At 40.9% G+C, this 24748-nt stretch overlaps 1 protein-coding gene across 1 annotated transcript; it reads right to left on the reverse strand.

The window, feature by feature from the left end:
• Positions 1-3301: 3301 nt before the first annotated feature.
• On the reverse strand, positions 3302-20292 carry birc5a (baculoviral IAP repeat containing 5a). The gene is made up of 4 exons (XM_043714937.2): positions 19919-20292; positions 13615-13724; positions 8945-9062; positions 3302-8270 (listed from the first exon to the last, which is right to left on the reverse strand). The coding sequence occupies exons 1-4, from the start codon at positions 20024-20026 to the stop codon at positions 8178-8180; spliced, it is 429 nt and encodes a 142-aa protein (XP_043570872.1). The 5' UTR covers positions 20027-20292; the 3' UTR covers positions 3302-8177.
• Positions 20293-24748: the final 4456 nt, after the last annotated feature.

A 24748-nucleotide genomic window follows, 5' to 3' on the forward strand; every position in this document is an offset into this window, starting at 1 on the left:
TTGCCATCTGGTAAGGATTTTGGCAGGAGTAAATGTACCACCAAATACATAATTAAGTTATAGAGTCATAAATGGAAATAATATTCAGTCCAACCATAATCCCAAACTAAACTGATCCACCTACCTGCACTGGGCCCATATTCCTCCAAACATCTATTCATGAATTTGTCCAAATGGCTTTTAAAAGTTGTAACTGTACCCACATTCATCACTTCCTAGGTAATTCATTCCACAAATTAAACATTCTGTATAAAAAAACTTGCCCCTGATGTCTTTAAATCTTGTTGCTTTCATGTAAATAAATATGATCCTAGTGTTGAAAACCCCCACTCTAGAGAAAAGACACCTGCCATTCACCTTAACTATACCCCTCATGATTTTATAAACTTCTACAATGTCAACCCTCAACTTACTATGCTCCAGCAAAACAACTTCCTGCCTATCCAGTCTCTCCTTCCAACTCAAACCCTCCGTTCCAGGCAATGTTCTAGAATATGTTTCATGAACTTTCTCCAGGTTAATAATATCCATCCTGAGGGGGTGACCAGAACTGCACACAGCACTCCAGATGAGGGCTGACCAACATCCTGTGCAACCTCAACATGACTTTCCAACTCCTATAGTCAAAAGGTCCAAACAATGAAGGCAGGCGTGCTAAATGCTTTAACCACCCTGTCTGCATGTGATGCAAATTTCAAATAATCATGCACCTGAACCCCTGGATCTCTGTTCTACAACACTATCCGAAACCCTACTTTTAGTTGTGTAAGTCCTGCCTTTGTTGTACCAAAATGTAAGACCTCATGTTTATCCAAATTAAACTCCATCTGTCACTCCTCAGCCCATTGACCCAATTGATCAAGATTCTTTGTAATCTTAGATAACCTTCTTCACTGTTCACTACACCACCAATTTTGATGTCATCTACAAACTTGCTAACCATACCTTCTATATTCTCATCTAAATTGTTTATAACAAAAGTGAACTCAGCAATTCTGCTGGGACTTATGGACCCTGTGAAGCACTGCTGGTAACAGGCCTCCAGTACAAAAGACAATCTCCTCCACCACCACCCTGTCTTTTACTGTAAGCCAATTTTGTATCCAATTAGCAAGTTCACCCTAACTCCCATGTGATCTAACTTTATCAATTGGTCTACCATGTAGAACCTGTCAAAGGCTTTGCTAAACAATGTCTATCACTTTGCCCTCATCAATCGTCTTTGTTACTTCCTCAAAAATTCAGTCAAGTTTGAGAGACAATTTCCTTGATAAAACTACGCTGACTATCCCTAATCTTCCTTTGACTTTCTAAATGTAAATACTATCTTCAGAAAACACCTCCAACAACTTACCCACCATTGTAGTCAGACTCACAGGTCTATAGTTCCCAAGATTCTCCTTACATCCCCCCCTTAAACAAAAGCACAACATTAGCAACTCTCTAGTCATCTGGCACCTTAACCATAGTTCTAAATGATGCAAAATTTTCTGCAAGAGGCCCCGCAGCTTCCTTCCTACCACTTTCTGGAATATACTCAATCAGGTCCACCTCTATATTTTCTAAGACTTCCAACACTTCCTCTTCTGTAATGTGAACTGTTTTCAAAACGTCAATATTAATTTCGCAGAGTTCTCTAGCCTCTTTCTTTTTTCTCCACAGTAAAAACAGACAAAATATGTGAGACGATTTGTAGCTCGGGTGCTTGTTGTGGTTCTGTTCGCCGAGCTGGGAATTTGTGTTGCAGATGTTTTGTCCCCTATCTAGGTGACATCCTCAGTGCTTGAGAGCCTCCTGTGAAGCGCTTCTGTGATCTTTCCTCCGGCATTTGTAGTGGTTTGAATCTGCCGCTTCCTGTTGTCAGTTCCAGCTGTCCACTGCAGTGGTCGGTATATTGGGTGAACAGTGCCGTTACATCGAATGAGACCATGGTTTCTTCCTTGTCTATGTGTATATTTCTGATGATGTCCAAGACTTCCTGTGTTGACTGTATAGAGTGTCTGGATCCGCTGATCAGGTGTTTCAGTTTCTGCTGTAGTTCTTCAGCCAGTTTGTGTGATGGTGTCCCTGGTAGTGATACTATGGGTCTGAGTGGGATGTCTGGTTTGTGCACTTTAGGTAGTAAAGACAACACTACTATTATAGGACAAGCCAAACAGAGAACAGCCAGGGAATTCCTAGAAGCATGGCACTCATCCACAGATTCAATCAATAAGCACATCGACCTGGATCCAATATACCGACCACTGCAGCGGACAGCTGGAACTGACAACCGGAAGCAGCAGATTCAAACCACTACAAATGCCGGAGGAAAGATCACAGAAGCGCTTCACAGGAGGCCCCCAAGCACAGAGGATGTCACCTAGACAAGGGCCGAAACATCTGCAACACAAATTCCCAGCTCGGCGAACAGAACCACAACAGACAAAATATTCATTTTATGTTTCTCAAATTCCTGAGGTTCAACGCAGATGACTTATTTGATCTTTAAGAGACCCAACTCTCTCCAGTTACTCTTGACCTTAATGTACTTGTAGAATCTCTTTGGATTGTCCTTAACCTTATCTGCCATAGCTACCTAATATCTCCTCTTTGCCTTTCTGAACTCCCTCTTAAGGACGCTTCTTCACTCTTAATATTGGTCAAGAGATTCAAATTCTTAATATATAGCCTAGAAGAGAGCTGTAAAGGGTTTGATGGACCAAATGTCCACAATCAATGCTGTTATGACTCTACATAGAAATCGCCATCTTCTGAAAGTCAACCTTAAAATCATCCTTAATTTAAATGACATTAGGGATAGAGCAACAGTTTTGTCAGCCAGGTTGTTACCATTTCAATTCAGTAATCAAAAAATGAAGCCATGGGTTGGGTAAATCCTGAACATCAAGAAAGGTTGCAAGTGACTGTCAATTATGTTGAATAAAAATGATCAAAACAGAAACATCAAAAGGTACAACCAGCCCAGACAAAAATGACCAAGAATTCCATACTCATTTTCTTCATATCCTAAGATTTAAGCAGGAGATCCATTAAGTTCATTGATTATATGATGCAAATAGGCACGAAATAACATCGACATTTGTGGTGACGGGTTAAAGTCAGCAGTGAGAATTGCATTTAGAATAGTTTTCCCAATATCAAAAATCAGTTTTAAAAATGTTGCTTATGTTCACAGAAACATAGATAATTTATGTTCAACATCAACTATAAGACATTATTTACACAAGTGGAGGGCCAATTATTCAAGTCAGCATGAGCCTGGGTATCTTGAAACTTGCGACCAATAACACAAGTGGCATCCAAGAAAGTGCATCATCACTTGTTCATTCAAAGTGGAAAATTCCTATTATCATTTTTCCCGGTGACTATCAATAAGAAACAATACAATTTTTTGCAAAGCCTAGCATTTGTCAAAACGGCAAATTTGAATTCCATTAACTAATATCCAGTTTGCACAAGAAAATACTTATAATGAAACTATAGTTTTTATAGTTATTTCTGTCCCATACATCCAGTTCCATACTTATATTTCATATACTGCAATCAATTTTCTCTGACATTTTTGATCCATTTCCTTGCAATCATCTTCAGGTTGAAAAGAAATCTGATTCTAGAGAACTGGCTGCCTCTTGACATGCATATTGAGTTACAATTCAAAAGACTGATACCTGCATTAGAAAAGTACTGAGAAAAAAATAATTTTAGTGTTTTCGATCTTGGTTGTCAAGACATATTGCCTTCAATTCTATGGAATAAAGTTCTGTGAATTTATGCGAAAAAGAATTGGAGTACAATTTCTAAGAGCTAATTCTTGCAAAGACATATCACCCCCTTAATTAAGGCATTATCACAACGAAACTACACTTTTAAAAAGTACAAGCAGTTTTATGAACTCATTCAAATTGGTACTTTCCACGGTTGTCTAGATGGTTATTCACAGAATACTATTTTTTTTAAATGAAAGAACTATAGATGCTGGAAATCAGAAACAAAAACAGAAATTGCTGGAAAATCTCAGCAAGTCTGACAGCATCTGTGGAGAGAAATCAGAGTCAACGTTTTGGGTCCAGTGATCCTTCTTCAGAGCTTCACAGAATACATCAGTTTGGCCAAATTATGCCTTCAGTCGCCATCTAATAAATATATTCAATGATGAGAGTATTTTTTTTCACCCATCTGGTTAGCTCAAATTGGTGAATTCAATTATTGTTATTTAAGGAGCATAATGACAATGTTACTGGTTTAATAATTTAGAGATTCAGACTAATACTCTCACTTGATTATAAGAGCTCTTGCAGTACTGTAATAGTTTTTGTAACTCTGAGCAAGGAGGCCTCAGTTTGTATCTCAGCTGCTCCAGAAGTGGGTCATAACATTCATGGGGAGGTTGATTTAAAAAATAAAGCTCTCGGCTATGCATGATTCCAGACTCCGAAGCATTGTTGACTCTCAACTACCCTCACATAAGCTAGCAAACCAATTAGTTGTATTCAAAAAGTTTACCACTCTATTGGGTAGTTGGGAATTGGGAGTAAATGGATTCATGTCAACAATCTTGCATTGTGCAGGAATACTCCAGTTACAAATGCTAAATGGAATTGTCGGAATGAAAGTAGAGTAAGCTTTAGCTAACCTGTTAAGCATGCACCATTTGCAGCACAAATACAACACACCACCCTGTTCCATCATCCAATATGATTGTGATTGAACTTCAAAGCCACTTCCCAAGCTAATCCTCATACCCCTCAAATTATTTTGTGCCCAAAAATCCATTCATATATGGAAATATTAATTAAATTAGCTTTCGCATCCTTCTGGAATAGAGAATTTCTCCACTTTCCTGAGTGGAGAAATTTCTCATCTCCACATATAAGTACTGTACAACCAGCCCTTCATCTGAAAATTAAGGCCCACAATTGTGGACTCTTTCCAAGAAAAACATTCTTTCAGAATCTATTAGTTTTTGTTTTGAGATTTTCAACCATTTTTGTTCATGAAACAATGTCTTGCTAAAGTGAAAGAGTGGTGGTTCTCTTCAACTTTAGTCAGTGTACGCTAATTACAATTTTTCCTGACAATTGTAGTCAGTGTTACAATTTTAAAAGCAGTTTTGATTGAGTTGTATGCTTTGTTCATTAGTATTAGTCCATTAAGTTTCAAAAATAGCAGTCAGAAACGGTCATGTCTTACAAAACAGGATATTCAATTAAGGCTGATTTAACAGACTGCTTTACTATATATTAAGATTCCTAATGGTTAACTGACTCCTCGTCACTTAAAACATTTTTCAATGGAAACAAATGAGCCAACTTTAGCATTTGACATGTAGAATAGAAAAGCAAATAGTAAGATCTTACCCAGCATACTTATGTATCTTCTAGAGATTGTTAGCCACCATATGGATTTTCCTCTTTCCTCAACTCAATAGATGATGGGGTGAATAGCTTCATCAGTTAATTCTATTATTTTTAGTTTGTATTTGAATAATTATTTGATTCAGTCAGATCTTGAAACTCATTTTTGACTACATTGTCAACCATTTTCCTCCATAACCACACTGAAAGAAGTTTTTTTTCCTTTCTGGGATGGGGACAATATTGTTGTTTCTCATGCCTAATTGCCCTTTAACTGAGAGAGTCTTACTAGACCCATTTTCAAAGAATAGTTAAAAGTCAACCACTTTGCTGTGGCTCTGGAGTTATATGTAGGCTAGACCAATTTAAGGCTGCCAGATTTCCATCCCCAAAAGAAATCAATAAATAAGATAGGATTTTACAACAATTATGTCATCTTGCTTTATTCAAGTCTACACATTAATTTTTAAGGTACTGTTAGAGCTTGATTTAAGTGTGATTTGTGGCTTTTGGGTTTAGTAATCAGCACTTTAGCACCCCTTTTTGTCATGTAACTGGAGGTGAAACTCAAACATCTGGATAATTTAGATAGTATTGACTTCAAAATTCACTTATGAAGATTAGAATGAGAACTTAAAACATTTAAAAGATAGCTAACACAAAAACAGCTGAAAGCTCCAACTCAATCTTGATACCTTCACTTGTTTATCAAGTTACAATGTATTTCTTTAACTGGACTACTGTAGCAATCTTTTCCACAGTTTATGCAATATATCATAACATTGGCAGAAATTATACAGATTAAAATAAATGGCCAATTATGCAGTTTTGGTGGATCTCACTCATGGAGATTCTAACTCTGGTTATCTGCTTTAAATATAGAAGCAAGCTCTGAAGAAGGATCAATGGACCGGATACGTTAACTCTGATTTCTCTCCACAGTGCTGCCAGACCTGCTGAGATTTTCCAGCAATTTCTTTTTTAAATATGGAAGCCATACAGGAATTCTTAATGGTCTTGGTCCATTAATTTATTATAGGGCAATTTGACTTTTTTGTTCAGAGTACAAATTACAGCCAACAGCCATACAATCAGCTAAATTGTCCACTCCTGCTTCTAAACCATATCTTCATAAATGTATCAGTGACATCTTTGCCAAAGCAACACATTAAAAATTTCTTGGTAAAGTTACATGATAAAATCCCTCCACTTGTCATAATGCAATTATCAGAATTCTCCAGGCAGTCTCCAATTTATAAATGCTTGTACTTATGAACAAGAGCCCATACAGAAGTGTGTTAATTTTAAAAGATCCAACATACAAATTTCCTCATACTTATAACCAGCTATTTTATGTTTTACTCTATGGTGTTCAGATTTGCTTATATAAAGAGACAATTTACACAAGAACAAACCCATTCGCAACCCAAGGACTACCTCAATAATCCAAGTGAAATAACGTAAAAGAATACCTGACAGAGAATATTAAGGAATAGTACACTATCCAGCTGTTCAAGCCTGTTCCAACTTTTAGTTAGGACATTGCTGATCAGGATCCTCACTCCATGTACCCATCTTGCTCCATGTGTTGACTCTTACCCAACAAAAAGTGAGTTTTCATTTGTTTTATTTAATTTCAAAAGTATTTGAATCAGAGTCTTCTTTACAATCTCAGCACTTAGCCCACTGTTATTTAAAGATTAAATCCTCACATATAAAAACAGATGGATAGTGTGATTTTGACAAGGATAATTGTGCCATAATTTAGGATAGTACAGTGAGTTACCAAATCACAGTTTCTGGAAAATAAAAAAAAACATGCATGTCAATTAATTCCTGAATGAGACATACAGCCAAGACTGTCTAGCTGAAAGTAGGGGCAAGTAGGTATGTGCTCTAATTGTTGCAGTCACTTTTTAAATAAAAACATGTTCAGAGATGTTATCACACACCTCGGGAGAAGGTGGGATTTGAACCTGGGGGCCTGCAAAGGTAGGGTCTCTACCACTACAAACTTTTTGCAGGCCCACACAGGGATCGAACCTGCAACCTTGACATTATTAGCACAAAACTCTAACCAACTCAGCTAACCAGCCACACAATAAGACTGAGTTATCATCAATTACACCTGCAAATATTTAAATCATTCTCTTGTCAGTCACAGTACAGGCCTGCAACACACAGTTCTTTACTCATCCATCTACACTCCTTGTCAAGAATGCGGAGAATAGTTGATTCAGTTGACAATTCAGCAGTAGATCCACAATATAAATACGTAGGTTTACAAAGCTTAGACCATTAATGCATTAAGAATCAAAACAGTCAAATCATCCACATTATGAATACAAGTCTTCTAAATCTTTACAAGGCAATAAATCCTTAAATAGCCCTAGATAAGTGTGACAGTGTTAGCAGTGAAATAAATGTAGATTGAAGATAGATGTGGTAAAGTGAAATAGCCATGACTCCAAAAATGGATCCCATCCCTCTGGAACAATTCTGCCTTAAGTCTCTTAACATTTCTGCTGATAGCAATGCCCTGCTTCGATAACAATACAATGACACATTAACTTAACCAGAATAGGAAAAGAAAATCAAAACCTACATAGTTTTGACTAAAGTAACAAGAAATCACTTTGTCTCGACATTTTACCTGGAAGGGATGGGACAAGGAACACCCCAGATGATAACAGACAATTCTAAAAGTATGCTGTACAATACATAGCCATAATCCTCAATTTGAGGGTTGTTTCAAAAGCTCAAATAAGTTGATCAGATTTCTCTCGAGGAAAGCACTTTTTTAAAAAAAATCTTGCATCACTAGCAATCTTTAGCAACAAAGTCTTCTATTGTGCTTCTTGTAACTTTTGCCTCTTGCTCGAACGACTGAATTCTTTCAGAGACTTGTTTCTTCTGAAAAAAAAATAAAGAGAGGTAACACACAATACAACTCATTCAGAGTCTAAACACAAAAATGGGACCAGGTGGTGGGGTGGTATGAGGAAAAAAAACTGGCCAAAACTAACTCGAATTGACTAACATGTAGAAACGTCATGTGTTCTGTACTTTTTTTTTAAAAATGCAAAATTGAGAGGAAGACTTCAACATGAATAACCAATTCAATATATAATTTAGAAATTATAGCCCATTCAATTACTCTAGATAGCATCAAAACTCTGCTCAAAGGGCTGTCCCCTTCTTTATTACAAAGACTATCACAAGTTATTGAGTAAGCAGTAATGTGAAGTTGAGACAATCAGATCAGTCAATATCTTACTAAATGAAACAGCAGACTGAATGGGCTGGCTGACTATCTGATCTGTTCCTAATTTGTCTTTTCTTCCAATTAAAAAATGGGAGTTAAGAACAGACGATTCGATATAAACATGGGATTTCTCCAATATACTTGCAGCAATGGATTCAAAAACATCAGTTCAGCATGAACCAACGATAGATATCTGCAGCTAAGAACTGGAGAAAGTCTCTTAAAAAAAGAACTGCTAGAGTAAACTTCATGCTTTTTATTCCCCATTTGGAGTTTACTGCATTAATTATAAATATCAAGTTAAATGCACGTATGAACTAACCATGATATTCTTTACTCTTTCCTTGTCCAACTTGAGAAACTCTTCTGTTGTTAAATCTTCAAATTTCTTCTTCAACAGGATGAAAGCACACTTTGAAGAATGGCTTTGATGTTCAACTCTAGGAATGAATGTGAAAGTTACATTTGTATCCTCTGTATGCACTTGCCCCCTAAAGTTCACTAGGCTAACATATGTCGTCCATCTCTAGTTGGCCTCGAGAAGGTAGAAATTAACTATCTTCTTGAACTGTTACAATCCATTTGCACCCACAATACCATTCAGGGGAGACTCCAGAATATTGACCTACCCACACCAAAGGAAACAATACATTTCAAAGTCAGGATGGTGAGAGGCTTGGAAGGGGATCTTGCAGGTGGTATGTTCGCATTCTATCTGCTACTAGCTTTGTCCTTCATGCTGGTGGTGATTATGAGTTTGGAAAATATTGACTCAGAGTCCTTGTGATTTTCTGCAGTGCATCTTGTTGATGGCGTACAGTGCTGCTACTAAGCATTGGTGGTGAAGGCACTGAATGTTTGTGGATGTAATGTCAATCAAGCAGGTTGTGTTGTGGATTGTGTAAAACTTCGAGTGCTGTTGGAGATTTACAGACCAGTCAGTCAGTCTTACGTCTGTGGTCAGCAAGGTTTTGGAAAGAATTAGATTAGATTAGATTACTTAGTGTGGAAACAGGCCCTTCAGCCCAACAAGTCCACACTGACCCGCCGAAGCGCAACCCACCCATACCCCTACATTTACCCCTTTTAACGTAACACTACGGGCAATTTAGCATGGCCAATTCACCTGACCTGCACATCTTTGGACTGTGGGAGGAAACCGGAGCACCCGGAGGAAACCCACGCAGACACAGGGAGAATGTGCAAACTCCACACAGTCAGTCGCCTGAGTCAGAAATTGAACCCGGGTCTCTGACGCTGTGAGGCAGCAGTGCTGATAGGATTTATGACTATTTGGAAAAGCATATTGTGATTAAAGGCAGTCAGCATGGCTTTGAGAGGGGCAGAAATGCCTCACAAATCTTATTGAGTTCTTTGAGGAGGTGACAATTCAGGCCGACTAAGGCCAAGCAGTGTATGTGGTGTATATGGACTTCAGGAAGGCATTTGATAAGGTTCTCCATGGTAAGCTCATTCATAAAGTCAGGAGGTATGGGATACAAGATTTGGCTATCTGGATTCAGAATTGGTTGGATGACAGGAAGCAGAGTGTGGTTGTAGATGGAAAGTATTCTGCCTGGAGGTATCCTGTAGGGCTCTGTTCTATGCAGTTTTTATAAATGACTTGGATGAGGAGTTTGAGGGGTTGGTTAGTAAATTTGCAGATGACACAAAGGTTGGATACTATTGAGAGCTATTGCAGTTGCAGCATGACAAACAGGATGCAGAGCTGGGTTGAGAAATAGCAGATGGAGTTCAACCTGGATAAATGTGAAGTAATGCATTTTGGAAGGTCGAACTCAAATGCTGAATATAAGATTAAAGACAGGATTCTTGGTAGTGTGGAGGGACAGAGGGATCTTGGTGTTCAAGTACATAGATCCCTCAAAGTTACCATCCAAACGGATAGGGCTGTTAAGAAAACATGTGGTATTTTGGCTTTCAGCAACAGGGGGATCAAATATTTTGCTACAGCTCTACAAGTCCCTGGTGAGACCACACTTGGAATATTGTGTACAGTTAAGGTTGCCCAACAGTAGGAAAGATACAGAGGCTTTGGAGAGGCTGCAAAGAAGGTTTACCAGGATGCTGCCTGGACGGGAGGGCTTGCCTAATGAAGTGAGGTTAACTAAGCTCAGATTTTTCTCACCAGAGAGAAGGAGAAAGAGAGGTGACCTGATCGAGGTATATAAGGTAATGAGAGGCATGGATAGAGTCAATAGCCAGAGACCTTTCCCTAGGGCAGGATTGACGGGCATGAGTTTTAAGATATTAGGAGAAAGGTATTGAGGAGACGTCAGAGGAAGGTTCTTTATGCAAAGAGTTGTAAATGCATGGAATACGTTGCCAGCGGTCATGGTGGAAGCAGAGTCATTAGGGACATTTAACCAACTGCTGGACATGCACATGGATGGCAGTGAATTGAGGGTAGCGTAGGTTAAGTTATTTTATTTTACATTGGGATTAATCCTTGGCACAACATTGTGGGCCAAAAGCCCTGTTCTGTGCTGTACTTTTCTGTGTTCTCTATGCTCATCCAGGCAACCTGTGATTATTCCATCACACTCCTGACTTGTACCTTGTAGATGCTGGGCAAGCTTCGGAGAGTCAGTAGGGTTGGTTGGTTGCTTGCTTGCTAGCTAGTTTCCACCTTGCTATGTAGCTGCACTACTTACATGGCTAGCCCAGTTCAGTTTCTAGCTAATGGTAACACCCTCAGAAATTGATAGTGAGAGAACTCAGAGATAGCAATGTTGTTGAATATCATAGGGAAATGGTTAGAATCTGGTTAGAGATGGTAATTGCTTGGCACTTTCATGGTACAAATGTTATTTACCATTGTCAATCAAGCATGGATATTGTCTAAATCTTTGTGCATTTGGACATGGACTGCTTCAACATTTAAAAAGCATCAAATGGTGCTGATCACTGCATAATCATCAGCAAATATTCCCACTTTCAACTTTATAAATGGAGCGAATGTCACTGATGAAGTAGCTGAAGAGGTTTGGGCCTAAGATACTGCTGGGGAACTTATGCAGAAATTTCCTGGAGCTGAGATGATTATCCACCGTTAACCACAACCATTTTCTTTCATGCTCGGCAGACTACAATCATCAGATAGCTTTTTCCCTAATACCATCAACTTTAATTTTGCTGAGATTCCTAGATGTCACATTTGGTGAAATGCAGCCTTTTGTCAAGGGCAGTCACTCTTACCTCTGTAGTTTCATTCTTTTGTCCATATTCGAATCAAGATGCAACATGCTAAATATTTGAACTTAAGACTGGTTGGGCAAGTGGCTTTCGCAAAAGGGCATTAACTGAAGCTTTATTCAGTTTTACTCTCCACAGCCTGGCTGAGTATTACCAGCATCTTTTGTTTTTATTTAAAATGCTTGATTGCACCATGATGGAAGATTTTTGCCCAAGTATCGATAGGAATGTTTTGTTAGTGCATAAGCTTGGAAAGGCAGTAAATCAGAATGTTGTAACCAGATTCCAGGTGTAATACCAATGTACGGTGATAAAATGAATTTTTAAGATCTTAACAAATGGAAGCAAGTTTTAACAGTAACCAATTTAACAAATGTAGAAAGCACAATACAATTCAATGCCAAAAAAGATTGGAAAACCAAGTGTCTTTGACAAAACTAAGCAATGTTTTAAGAAACCTCGGCAGAAGTCACAAGTCCACCATATTATAACTGGTCAAGATCTAATCATAAAAGGTGAGTTTGGTACATTCAGAAGAAAAAAAGACTAGCAATATGAAATGAGGTTCTTAAGAAGGATCTTTGCAGATAAACTGGTGGAGAAAGAATTAATGAAAAGCCACTGAGTAAGGCCAACAGAACAGAACTCTAATATCAAGACATGAAATGGAGATCCTCAGAAATATTATCAATGCAGGAGGCTGGAGAGCCAAACCACCAGAAGACTGGTTTAAAATAACCCCAACAAGATTGGTAACTGCTGTCATGGAAAGTTTGGAGAAATCATGGTTGCCTACACCTCTCAGCAATTAGCACTGCAGCAATCAGGGTATCCAGTAAGCATATCTTGCAGCAGAATGTTCATTGCAGCAACAGTTGCAAAAATGCATTTAAATAGGCTTTACAGCCTATTGTGCCAGTGTTAGAATAAAAGGTAAATCAGAGCAGTACATGTGTCACATTGAATCATCAAAAAAGGCCATCCAGCCCATCAAGTCTGTACTGACCCTCTAAAGAGCATCCAATCCAGACCCCCACTGTCCACCCCACCCCATACCTCCACATGGTGTTTTTTACTATGGGTAACCCATCTAACTTACACATCCCTGGAGGAAACCTACGCAGACATGGGGACAATATGACAACTCCACACAGACAGTGCACCCAAGATTGGAGTCAAACCCAGGTCACTGGCACTGAGAGGAATCAATGTCAGCCACTGTGCTGCCCTGCTGAGTAGCATCAATACAGTTAAGTATTTTTCCATAATCATCACAGGTTTCAGATTTCCTTTAAAATAATTCCTGCACCAGAACTTGTAAAAATGGTAAAAACAAAAAAAAAATGGGATCACTTGAAATTAAATGGTGTTAGATTCCCATCCCTTGGTCTTTTCCTGGGAATAGGAAGTAACCAAATTCCCATTACTAAACACTTTGGTTACAACGCCTACTAGTTAAGGTATGAGACACTAAAAAGGTGCCTACATTAGTACATCAGCACTTCCTGGAATAGCTTCTCAGAGAAGCAAGTACCCAGAATTTTTGTATTTATCCTATGTATTATAGGTTGATCTATAATATGCAACCTTTAATAATTTATATACTGAATATTATTACATTGTTTTGTTTCTGTTAGCATCTGGTTTGTGTTACAATGGATGACAATTAGACATATTTTTCAGTGGTGCTGTTCCAAACACATAGGGAAAGTAAACAAACGTCCAAACACTAGGAGGAGAACATGCTAGAACTCAAGTACATAATTCATTACTTACAATGGTTCGTCTTGAGGTTCCCATCCTTCCAACTCCTTGTAGCAAAAGAAGCACTGAGCAACATCAGGACCATTCTCACTTGGGGTGTGAATAAAACCTGCTGCTGCCATCTGAAAGTAATACGACAAGCTTTAAGATAAAAAAAATCCACATTAACTTTTTATACTTAATTCAAATTAACTTAATTTGATGAGATCTAAGATGCAGGAACTGAGGCTGACTATTCAGCCCAGGGGAAAGTGAAGACTGCAGATGCTGGAGATCAGAGCTGAAAATGTGTGGCTGGAAAAGCGCAGCAGTCAGGCAGCATCCAAGGAGCAGGAGAATAGATGTTTCGGGCATTCCTGAAGAAGGGCTCATGCCCAAAACGTCAATTCTCCTGCTCCTTTATGCTGCCTGACCTGCTGCGCTTTTCCAGCAACACATTTTCAGCTCTGACTATTCAGCCCATCAAGTGAGAGATAAGACAGAGAAAAGCTAAGAATCCATAAATCTCACAAGTGAGATGGAAAAGTGATCAGACTAGCTATTCCTGTATTTTCAGGATATGCACAGCAGGTTTTAAAACTGTCAGCTCGGCTCACAGGGTAAACCCTCTCTCTCGAATTGCACACAATATAGAAACATAGAGGATAGGAGCAAAAGGAGGCCGTTTGGCCCTTCAAACCTGCTCCACCATTCATCACAGTCATGGCTGATTGTCCAATTCATTTGCGTAATCCTGCTTTCTCCCCATAACCTTTGATCGCATTCGACCAATGTGGCATAGCTAGCCGCCACCTAAATACATTCAACGTTTTTGCATCAACTACTTCCTGTGGTAATGAATTCCACAGATTCACCACGCCTTGGGTAAAGAAATGTCTCCTCATGTCCGTCCTAAATGGTCCACCCTGAATCCTCAGACTGTGACTGCTGGTTCTGGACACACCCACCATCGGGAACTTCCTCCCTGTATCTGCCCTGTCTCGTCCAGTTAGAACTTTATAACTGAGATACCACCTCACTCATCTGAACTCCAGTGAAAACAATGCTAACCTAGTCAATCTCTCCTCATATATCAGTCCCGCCATCCCCGTAATCAGCCTGGTATACCTGATGCTTGAGTGTCGTATTGTCAAAGTTCTTTAGAGACATTCAACTTGCCTGTGTGGGCACAATTAAAAGGTCACAAGCCATTATTTGAACAGAGTTTGCCAGCATCTTCACCATGTAGACATTCAAAATTATACAAATGTTTCACAGTCCACTAACCACCAATTTTTGTGTTATCTGCAAACTTATTAACAATGCCTCCTTTGCAGTGGACCCAGCGCCAATCTTTGTGGCACACAATTGATCACTGGCCTCCAGTCTAAAAAACAATCCTCTACTACCACCCTCCTCCTATCTTCAAGACAGTTTTGCATCCAATTGGCTAGCTCCCTCGGAGTTCATATAGACAATGTCTGCCGCTCTGCCTTCAATCTTCTTTATCACCTTTTCAAAAATCTCAAGTTGGTGAGACATGATTTCCCACATAACAAGCCACATTGACTATCCCGAATCATTCCTTGCCTTTCCAAATGCATGTAGATTTTGTCCCTCAGAATCCCTCCAACAACTTATCCACCACTGAAGTCACATAATTTGCCTAAAAGTATCCTGGCTTTTCCTTAGTCTTTAAATAATAGCACCACATTAAGCCAACCTCAAGTCTTCTGGCACCTCACCCGCACCTGTCGATGATACAAATATAGTTTCGTTGTGGATATGTTCACCGGGTTGGAGAGTTGATTTGCAGATGTTTCATCCCCTGTCTAGATGACATCTTCAGGGCTCTTGTCAAGCATTGCTGTACTGTGTCTTCTAGAATTTATTTGGCTCTATTCCTGCTACTTCCAGTTGTTAGTTCTGGTTGTTCATTGTAATAGCCAGTGTATTGGGTTTACGTCTATGTACTTGCTGATTGAGTCTGTAGCACAAGTGCCACGCTTCTAGAAATTCTCTGGCTGGTCTTATGATCATCAAGCACAGGTCTAGTAGTTTGATTATGCAATCTTTGTTGACAGATTTGCCATTGTGCTCCTGTTTTGCTTCTCCAGAAGGTTGGCTATTGTCTCTCTGGCTAGAGTTTTTCAATTGAAATGAACAGTGCCATTACATCAAACAAGACCATTGCTTCATTCTTGTCAATATTTATGTTGTCTAGGAATTCTCGTGATGATTGTATGGAGTGTTTGGATCCGCTGATAAGATGTTTTAGTTTTTGTTGAAGTTCTTTTGCCAGTTTGAGAGATGTCCAAGAGGTTGGCGATTGTCTGTCTGGCACTGTTCACTTCAAATCCAACCCAAACTCTGGATCAGATACGCAGACAACTCTTTTGTTATCATTAAGAGAATGGAAATTGAGAACACGCACCAGATTATCAACACCATGCTCACAGGGATCAGATTTAGGAGTAGGAAACTAACAATCAACTGCCATGCTAGACGCAATGGTGGAAAGAACACAGAACGGTGAATGCACCACAGAAGTGTACAGAAAAGCCAGACACACTGACGAGGTCCTGAACTACAACAGCAACCACCCGATCACACAAAAGAGAAACTGCTTTAAGACCCTGTTCAAAAGGGCTACAACACATTGCAGCACTCCCAAGCTGCCAAAGGAAGAACACCTCTACAGAGTATTCACTAAGAAAGGATATCTGCACAACTTCATTCATAAATGTCTATCAGACAAACAACGCGACGAGGACATGCCACGACTTAACTCACTAGCCCGATACTTTACATAAAAAAAACCTCTGAACTGACAGCTAGATTTCTCTGACCACTGGGATTCATGACAGCCCATAAACTGACAGCCACACTCAGACAACTCACCAAGACAAAAGACCCTATATCGATCATGTGCAAGACAAACGTAACTTACAAGATTCCGTGCAAAGACTGCACACAACATTATACTGTATAGAGCAAACAGACAGACAACCAGCAATCAACAGCCACAAACACCAACTAGCCACTAACTAGCTGTCCCTAATAGCTACACACACAGGTGACAAGGACCACAAATTCAACTGAGACAACACAATGATCATAGGACAAGCCAAAGAGAGGACAGCTACAGAATTTCTAGAAGCATGGCACTTGTGCCACGGACTCCATCAAAAAGCACACAGACCCAAACCCAGTACACCAGCTACTGTAATGAGCAACCAAACCGACAACCAGAAGCAGCAGGAATAGAGCCAAATAAATTCCAGAAGAGACAGTACAACAGTGTTTCACAGGAGCACTGAAGTACTGAAAATGTCACCTAGACTGGTCTGAAAATCAACTTTCCCGCTCAGTGAATGTACACATAACTATGACAACTGGCACCCAAGCTACAAATCTTTACACAAACTTGAATGACACAAATATCTCAGCAAGGGGCCCAGGAATCTCTTTCCTAGCTACCCATAAAGTTCTGGGAAACACCTGATCAGGTCCCAGGGATTTGTCTATGTTTATACATTTTAAGACCTCCAGTACTTCCTATTCTGTAATATGAATTTCTTTCAAGACATCACTATTAATTTCCCCAAGTTCCCTAGCTTCCATGTCCTTCTCCACAGTAAATACTGAAAGGAAATATTTGTTTATTATCTCACCCATTGCCTGTGGTTCCACACAAACAGCCACATTGATCTGTAGGAGCCACATTGTCTCCCGAGTTACTCTTTTGCCCTTAACATACTTACAGCATCTCTTTGGATTCTCCTTAATTCTATTTGCCAAAGCCACCTTAAGTTTGTTTTTCCCTCTTCTGATTTTCCTTTTAAGTAGACTCCTGCAGCCCATAAAATCCTCTCCAGATTCACTCAACCCCAGCTGTCTATACCTGACACATGCTTCTTTCCTTTTCTTGACCAGAGGCTCAATTTCTTATCATCCAGTATTCCCTATACTTACCAGTCTTGCTCTTCATACCAATAGGAAAATAATGTCTCGAAACTCTCATAGCCTCATTTTTAAATGCAACACACTTTCCAACATCCCCTTATCCGTGAACAGCCTCTCCTAATCAACTTTTAAAAGTTCTGTCTAATACCATCAAAATTGGCCTTACTCAAACTTAGAACTTTAACTTTTTTATATCCTTTTCTATAACTACTTTAAAACTAATAGAATTATGATCACTTGCTCCAAAGTGCTTGCCAACTGACACCTCAGTCACTTGGCCCTGCCTTATTTCCCAACAGAAGGTCAAGTATTGCTCCTTCTTTGGTAGGTATAGCCATATATTGAAGAAAAGTTTCTTGTACACACTTAATTTCCTCCCCATCCAAGAACAATCTCCCTGGAATATCCTCCATAAGTAAAATGGTAATGTTATTCCTAACCAAAACCACCACTTCCCCTCCTCCTCTCTTGCTTCCTTTTCTATCCTTGCTATAGCATCTACACCCTGAAACATCAAGCTACCAGTCCTGTCCCTTCCTGAGCCATGTTTCTGTAATAGCTATGATATCCCAGTCCCATGTTCTCAACCATGCTCTACGTTCATCTGCCTTATGTCAGGCCTCTTGCATTGAAGTAAATGCTGTTTAATTTAACTTATCTGAGATATATGCTGTTTAATTTATCTTATCTTATCTAAGTTTTCTCTTATCTGTCTTGACTATTTAATCTGTTCCCCTTGTCTACTGTACCAGCCTCAGCCTTTCCTCACTATCACTTTGGTTCTCACCCACATCACTCTAGTTTAAAGCCTCCCAAATAGCACCAGTAAATCTCCCTGTAAGGATATTGGTCCCCTTCTGATTCGGATGGAATTTGTCCCTCTTAAACATGCCATTCTACCCCTGAAAAGATCCCAATTGCCCAAAAGGTGAATCCTTGCCCTGCATCAGCGGCCCAGCCACGCATTCACCTGCTCTATCCTGCTAATCCTACACTCACTAGCACATGTAGTAGTCCAGATATTGCTACCCTCAATGACCTATTTTTTTAACCTCCTGCCTAGTTTCCTATATTCTCTCTGCAGAACCTCATGCTTTTCCCAACCTATGTTGTTGACAACACGCACTGCTGGTCACTCTCCCCTTTCAGAATATACTGCATCGTCTCAGAGACATCCTTGACCTTGGCACCTCAGAAGCAACACACCACTCCTGACATCTGGCTGACGTTGCAGAAACATTTGTCTGTGCCCCAGACTAGTGAGACCCCCTACTGCAATCTGACATAGCCCTGTTTAAGTAGAGCCAGTCATGATACCAGAAACCTGGCTGTCAGTACTATACTCCTGAGAGGCCATTCTCCTTCACAGTACAGAATCATAGAATCCCTACAGTGTGGAAACAGGCCATTTGTCCCATAAAGTCCACACTGACCCTCCAAAGAGTAATCCACCCAAAACCATTTCCTTACCCTATTACTCTACATTTATCCCTAATGCACGCAACCTACACATCCCTGAACACTATGGGCAATTTAGCATGGCCAATTCACCTAACCTGCACATCTTTGGATTGTGAGAGGAAACCAGAGTACCTGGAGGAAAAGCACACAGACATGGGGAGAAAATGCAAACTCCACATAGACAGACAGTCACCCAAGGCTGGAATTGACCCTGGGTCCCTGACGCTGTGAAGAAGCAGTGCTAACCACTGAGCCACCGTGCCACTCACTGAAGTCAATGCAAACCTGTATACCTGTCTGAAATGTGGACAGTCACCGGAGACTCCTACCAATCCTAGTGGTCAACCACCTACCTGACTGTATCTGCAGTGACTCCACCTTTCTGAAACAGCAATCCATCACACACCCCTTGCTGTTGTAACCTCCTCATTGTCTCTAACTGCCACTCCAACCCATCAAATGAATAGGAAAGGTTTAGAGGGGTATGGGCCAAATGGGACTAGATCAGATTGGGATGTCTGGTCCTAGATTAGTGGTGCTGGAAGACCACAGCAGTTCAGGCAGCATCCGAGGACAGGCAAAATCAGACGAGTTGGATCAAAGAGTGCTGTGATGACAGAATACTGTGCCCGAACTTGCCTCAATTACAGCCATGCTTCTAGAAGGGAACGTAACTGAGATTATTACTACAGTTTTTAAACTGCAACACGATATGAGGCTACCCCACCAAAAGCAATAACATTTTCACATTTTAGCTCTTTAATCTCTAAAAATGTGGAAACGGTGCAATGTCATTACCTGACAATTCTCTCAAAGGGAGTATAGAAAACAAATTGAAAGCGAAGTTAGTGACTAAAACCAATTCTCCCACATCCCCACAAGCCATCCAATCTTCCCCTTCCCCACTCACATTCTCCGGAGTGCACACGCAATCATTGGTGAAGGGCCAGTTCTTAAAGGTGTCCAGGCGCTCCTGGTAGTAGTAGTATTTTCGATGCTGTTGCAGGAAAACCTCCATCGTGAGGACTCCCGGTGAGGGAGAGAAAAGGATATCTCGGTGACGGTTCCCGATTAGGGCGATTGGGGGGGGGGGGGGGGGGGGGGTAGTATCTCTGGATGACGGTTCCCAGTACAGGACGAGGAATCTCTCGGTCACGGTTCCCTTTGGGGGCGGAGGTGGGAATTGTCAATGACGGTTCCCGACGGAGGATGATCTCTCGGTGACGGTTCCCGATGGAGGGGGAGGAGTGGAAAGTCTCTCTGTAACAGCACCCGCTGGGGATCGAGACGGGGGTGGGGGGGGGAGGGAGCTCTCCCAGGGACGGTCAAAAATCGCGATCGCGCGCTGTAACCGCCAACAAATTCAAACACAGTGACCGTTGCAGTCACGCGCCGACTTTCCTGGCGCCTATTGGTGGAAATCCCAGTGGCGTCAGGATTTCAGTCACGTGCTGAAGAAGGTTCTTTCTTTGGCGGGCAGCAGTAACTGCATTTAGGTAGCGTCTTTCAGTTAATAGGGCAATGCCTTTGTTTGACATACACATAACATCTAATGGCTAATTTACACCATAAACGGGAAATTAATCGTTTTGTGTGATCAATGTTGTGCAAATCATGAGGCTATTGCTTTACATTTGAGTTGCCCTTGGATATTCTCTGGGATAGACGCACCTGGGGAGATAGGACGTCAACTCGCAGAACGTCCCAGAGAACATCTCTGGGACACACGCACCAAATAAACCCACCGCCCTGTGGTTGACCACTTCAACTCCCCCTCCCACTCCACCAAGGACATGCAAGCCCTGGGCCTCCTCCACCGCCAAATCTAAGCCAACCAATGTCTGGAGGAAGAAAGCCTCATCTTCTCCCTTGGGACTGTAAGAAATGGGCAAGTGTGTTGTTTTTGCAGATATAGAAAAGCAAGAGTGTGTATGTGCAGAAAAGGGGTACAGGGAAAAATATCAGCTAGGCAAGCATTAGGGAAATGTATCTTTATCTTTATAATTGTGGATAATTGAATACTAACTTTAGGGCAGAATTATTAAAGCAAATAGTTTCATTCATCATAATGTTTAAAATAATTTAGTCTCAGCAAAATAGCTGAGATAGCTGAAACGCATAAACTAGGCAAGAAAAGATACATTGTCAAAACGTATGTTCAGGAATGGAATGTACCTGTGAACAATGGAACATGTTACAAGCAAAGTAAAAGAACATCAAGATACAAGTTTAGCCTTATGTCAGCACTTACAGAGGGAAAGTTTGCCAGCTTGGAGAAAAGGGGGCAATAAGGGCGGAGCGCAGCTGGGTAGTGGTAGAATACAATAAGAAAGATTGGGTAATGTAAGAGTTGGGAGAGATGACCTCACGCAGCTCAAAAGTATAACTGTGTACTAGTTTGAATGTTCGTTGCTCATTTGCTTCTGCATTTGATGCCCTTGCAAGATCGTAGAATAAATTGTCTTGTTTCCAGTTTTGGTGGTCTCGTCTAAATTTTATTAAACTTGTTTATAACAGATCTCGTCCCGGGATCCCAATCTCTGGTCGCTCGGCATTTTTGGGAAAACGGAGAAGGTGCACCTCGCTGATTTCGGTGGTCTCTAGTTTCCCTCCTTGCCGCGGCAGCTTGGGTGAGCATGATCCGGACTGGGAGACCCTGGAAACAAGACGGGCAGACACAGCGGGTTCGGTTGGGTAACTCTTGTGATGCACAAGACCCGGGTAAGAAAGGTCTTAAAAGATTTATCCGGGCAACCGGGGTAGGCAGCGGTATTTGCTGCCAGTTGGATTTGGGGAACCAGGGTTCCGGGCGACCAGGGTTGGTAGCAGTAGTTGCTGCCAGGTGGATACATCTGGGAGACCGGCAGCGGTATTTGCTGCCAGGTAGATGTGTCCACGTATCCAGGCGACCGGGGTAGGTACCGGTAGTTGCTGCCAGTTGGATATATCCGGGTGACCAGCAGCGGTAGTTGCTGCCAGGTGGATATATCTGGGGAACCGGGGTTCTGGACGACCGGGTTAGGCGAATCCAGTCGACCAGGGTAGGTAGCGGTAGTTGCTGCCAGTTGGATATATCCGGGTATTGCCGCAGGACGGGGCGCGCTGAAACGACCAGGTAACTGTGCACAGACCAAGGTAAAGAAAATGGACCTTTAAGTATTGCCTTGGTGGTCGGGGACGTACGAGAAGTACGGGAAATTGGCAACATATAAAATAAAGTATTTAATTGGCTAGATTAATCTGACGAGTAAGGTGTCTACCTGATTCGATCACCCAGCCTTAGACCGGTTGTTAAGAGGGGAAATCCCCCATGCGAAGGTCAGGACCCTGAAGTGGGTGTGGAAGAAGGTGACACCGGACCTCAGTAAGGTTAATTAAATTACATAAAGAAACGGCCGAGTATTAAAATGGGAAATAAGAATAGTCGTTTAAGTGTCGAAGGGGACATGAGAGGGACGTCCGAGGACCACATCCCAACGGACAGTCCTTTAGGAAAAATGTTAAGAGATTGGAAGTACAATCCTCGGACATGAGGAAAGGATAAAAAACAAATGATAAAATGTCAATGAAAAACAGCCTTACAGTCAGGAGGAATCAGATTATGCTTCATGTCAGAAGGGCTACTGAGGGTACACTTCGTAACTAACTTATGGCCAGATATCCAGAAAAATATTCAAAAGCTAGAGGAGTCGTTGCAGGAAGCTCAAAGTGTCTGTGAGATACGGTGTATGCGTTTGTGTGTGTGTGTGAATGAGAGAGAGAGAGAAAAGAGCTGTACAGCCAGTAGGAAGTTTAACCCTTTGTGATTCAATTTGAATGCACATTTGTTTGTTGGTGATTGAATGTTTGTGCTTTGTTCCCTGGAGCTTGAGATCCGGGACTGTTTTGAATCTGATTTCTATTATGGAAATTTTAACATGATTTCTTTTAAGGTTAAGGATTTTACAGATTATGAAATAAAATGTTAACTCCTGCTCTTTTTTCAGGTCATGACTGCCTTACTATCAGTTTCTAACTAATCTCTTTTATCCTTACATAAAAACGATTTACGGAGGACAGTTGAAGTTTTAACTTGAATAGACAAATCCTTTTTCAGGCGGCTCTGGTTACTTCACGACCTATAGCATTGTAATTGAGCAATGACTGGTTAGGACTACTTGGGAAGACTAGTTTTGGATTTGAATTGCGGGATTGGAACCGGGTGATTGTGGTGGATTTCAGAGTTGGGAACTGTGTGCATTTTGCATTTTGAATATTAAACACAATGAATGAATTTGTAATATATAAGTGTGTATTTGCAGGTGGGATTCCAAAGTGTATAGTTAGGAACGGGCTTTAGGGTTGGACAGGCTTGAAATGATGGATTATATTTGAGATTACAGAGAGCAAGAAATATTGCAAAAAAAAAACAAGGTCTAAACAAAACATTGGGTGATGAGGAATGGCCATGGGTTGGCCCTGGGGCTGTTCAGTTGGTTAAATCGGCTCAGCAATTGATCTGGCAGCGTAGCATGAGGAGCAGAAACAGAGGGCAAAATGATGGTGGCCACGGTTGATGAGGTAATAGAGAAGGACGAGACTAGAAGGAGAGGGAGGCCGGAATGGTGGCGGGCAGCATGTTGAAAATAAAGGGAGGAGAAGGGATCGGGGAGGAGATGTTAAGCGGTCTGGTAGACAGGAACAAGGATCAAAGTGGAAATCCCCACAGGCCGGATGTTATTACTGTGGAAAGACATGTCACTTTAAGAGAGAGTGTCCAGATCCGAAAAACAAAGTAAAGGCAGTGCCATTTATGAACCTTGATGAAAAATAGGGGTGTCAGGAGTTCCTGTCCCCGGGGACCCACCAGGAACCCTTGATAAATTTAAAGGTGGGACCTTACAAAGAGGACGTAGTTTTCCTAGTCGATACGGGGGCAGCAAGGTCATCTTTAAATTTTAAGCCCAAGGGAGTGGGAATGAAAAAGTTAATTGGATTATGGCAACAGTTTTGTGATGAGAGGCACGAAGAATCAGTTTTGCGCTCACGACGAGATATTGCCACCAAATTGGGGATTGAATTAACTGCAAATGGTGCTATGGAATCTGTTGAGGTTCTTAAAAATGAATGTGCTCGAGCAAAACAGAAACAGAATGAGAAGTCACAAGTGACTGGTAAACAAACAGAACTGCGCGATTACAGTTGTTAAAATGTTTTAGTCACTTGTCACATTTCCACCCTGAATTATATAATATATATAATTAATCATTAATATTTATAATAAATCAATTGTGTTAGCCTGAGTCAATATTAATTGGCAGGATTCCTTCACACATTCTCAGTGTTTCTGTCGTATTGATTCATGGTTAATTTAAAACACGACTGCATTAATTCATTGTTAATTAAAGAATGGAAAGCTACATTACTGGCCAGAGTGTGTGCAGGCAGTGGCAGCAACAGTCTTATTAGTAGAGGAGAGTCGGAAACTTACTTTTGGGGGAGCCTTAATAGTCAGCACCCCTCATCAGGTACGGACCATACTAAATCAGAAAGCAGGACGATGGCTCATAGACTCTAGGATCTTGATATATGAGACAATCTTAATAGAGCAGAATGACCTTGTGTTAGTCACAGACAGTTGCTTGAATCCAGCTGCATTTCTGTGGTGGGGAGAGGGGGGTGGCCTTTGGCAATCCAGAACACGGCTGCCTTGATATTATTGAATATCAGACTAAAGTGTGAATGGACTTAAGAGACGTAC

This window comes from Chiloscyllium plagiosum, unplaced genomic scaffold (genome assembly GCF_037043375.1).
Source record: "Chiloscyllium plagiosum isolate Xiang-an unplaced genomic scaffold, Cpla_swu_hap1 HiC_scaffold_25, whole genome shotgun sequence".
In the NCBI taxonomy this organism is placed as follows: Eukaryota; Metazoa; Chordata; class Chondrichthyes; order Orectolobiformes; family Hemiscylliidae; genus Chiloscyllium; species Chiloscyllium plagiosum.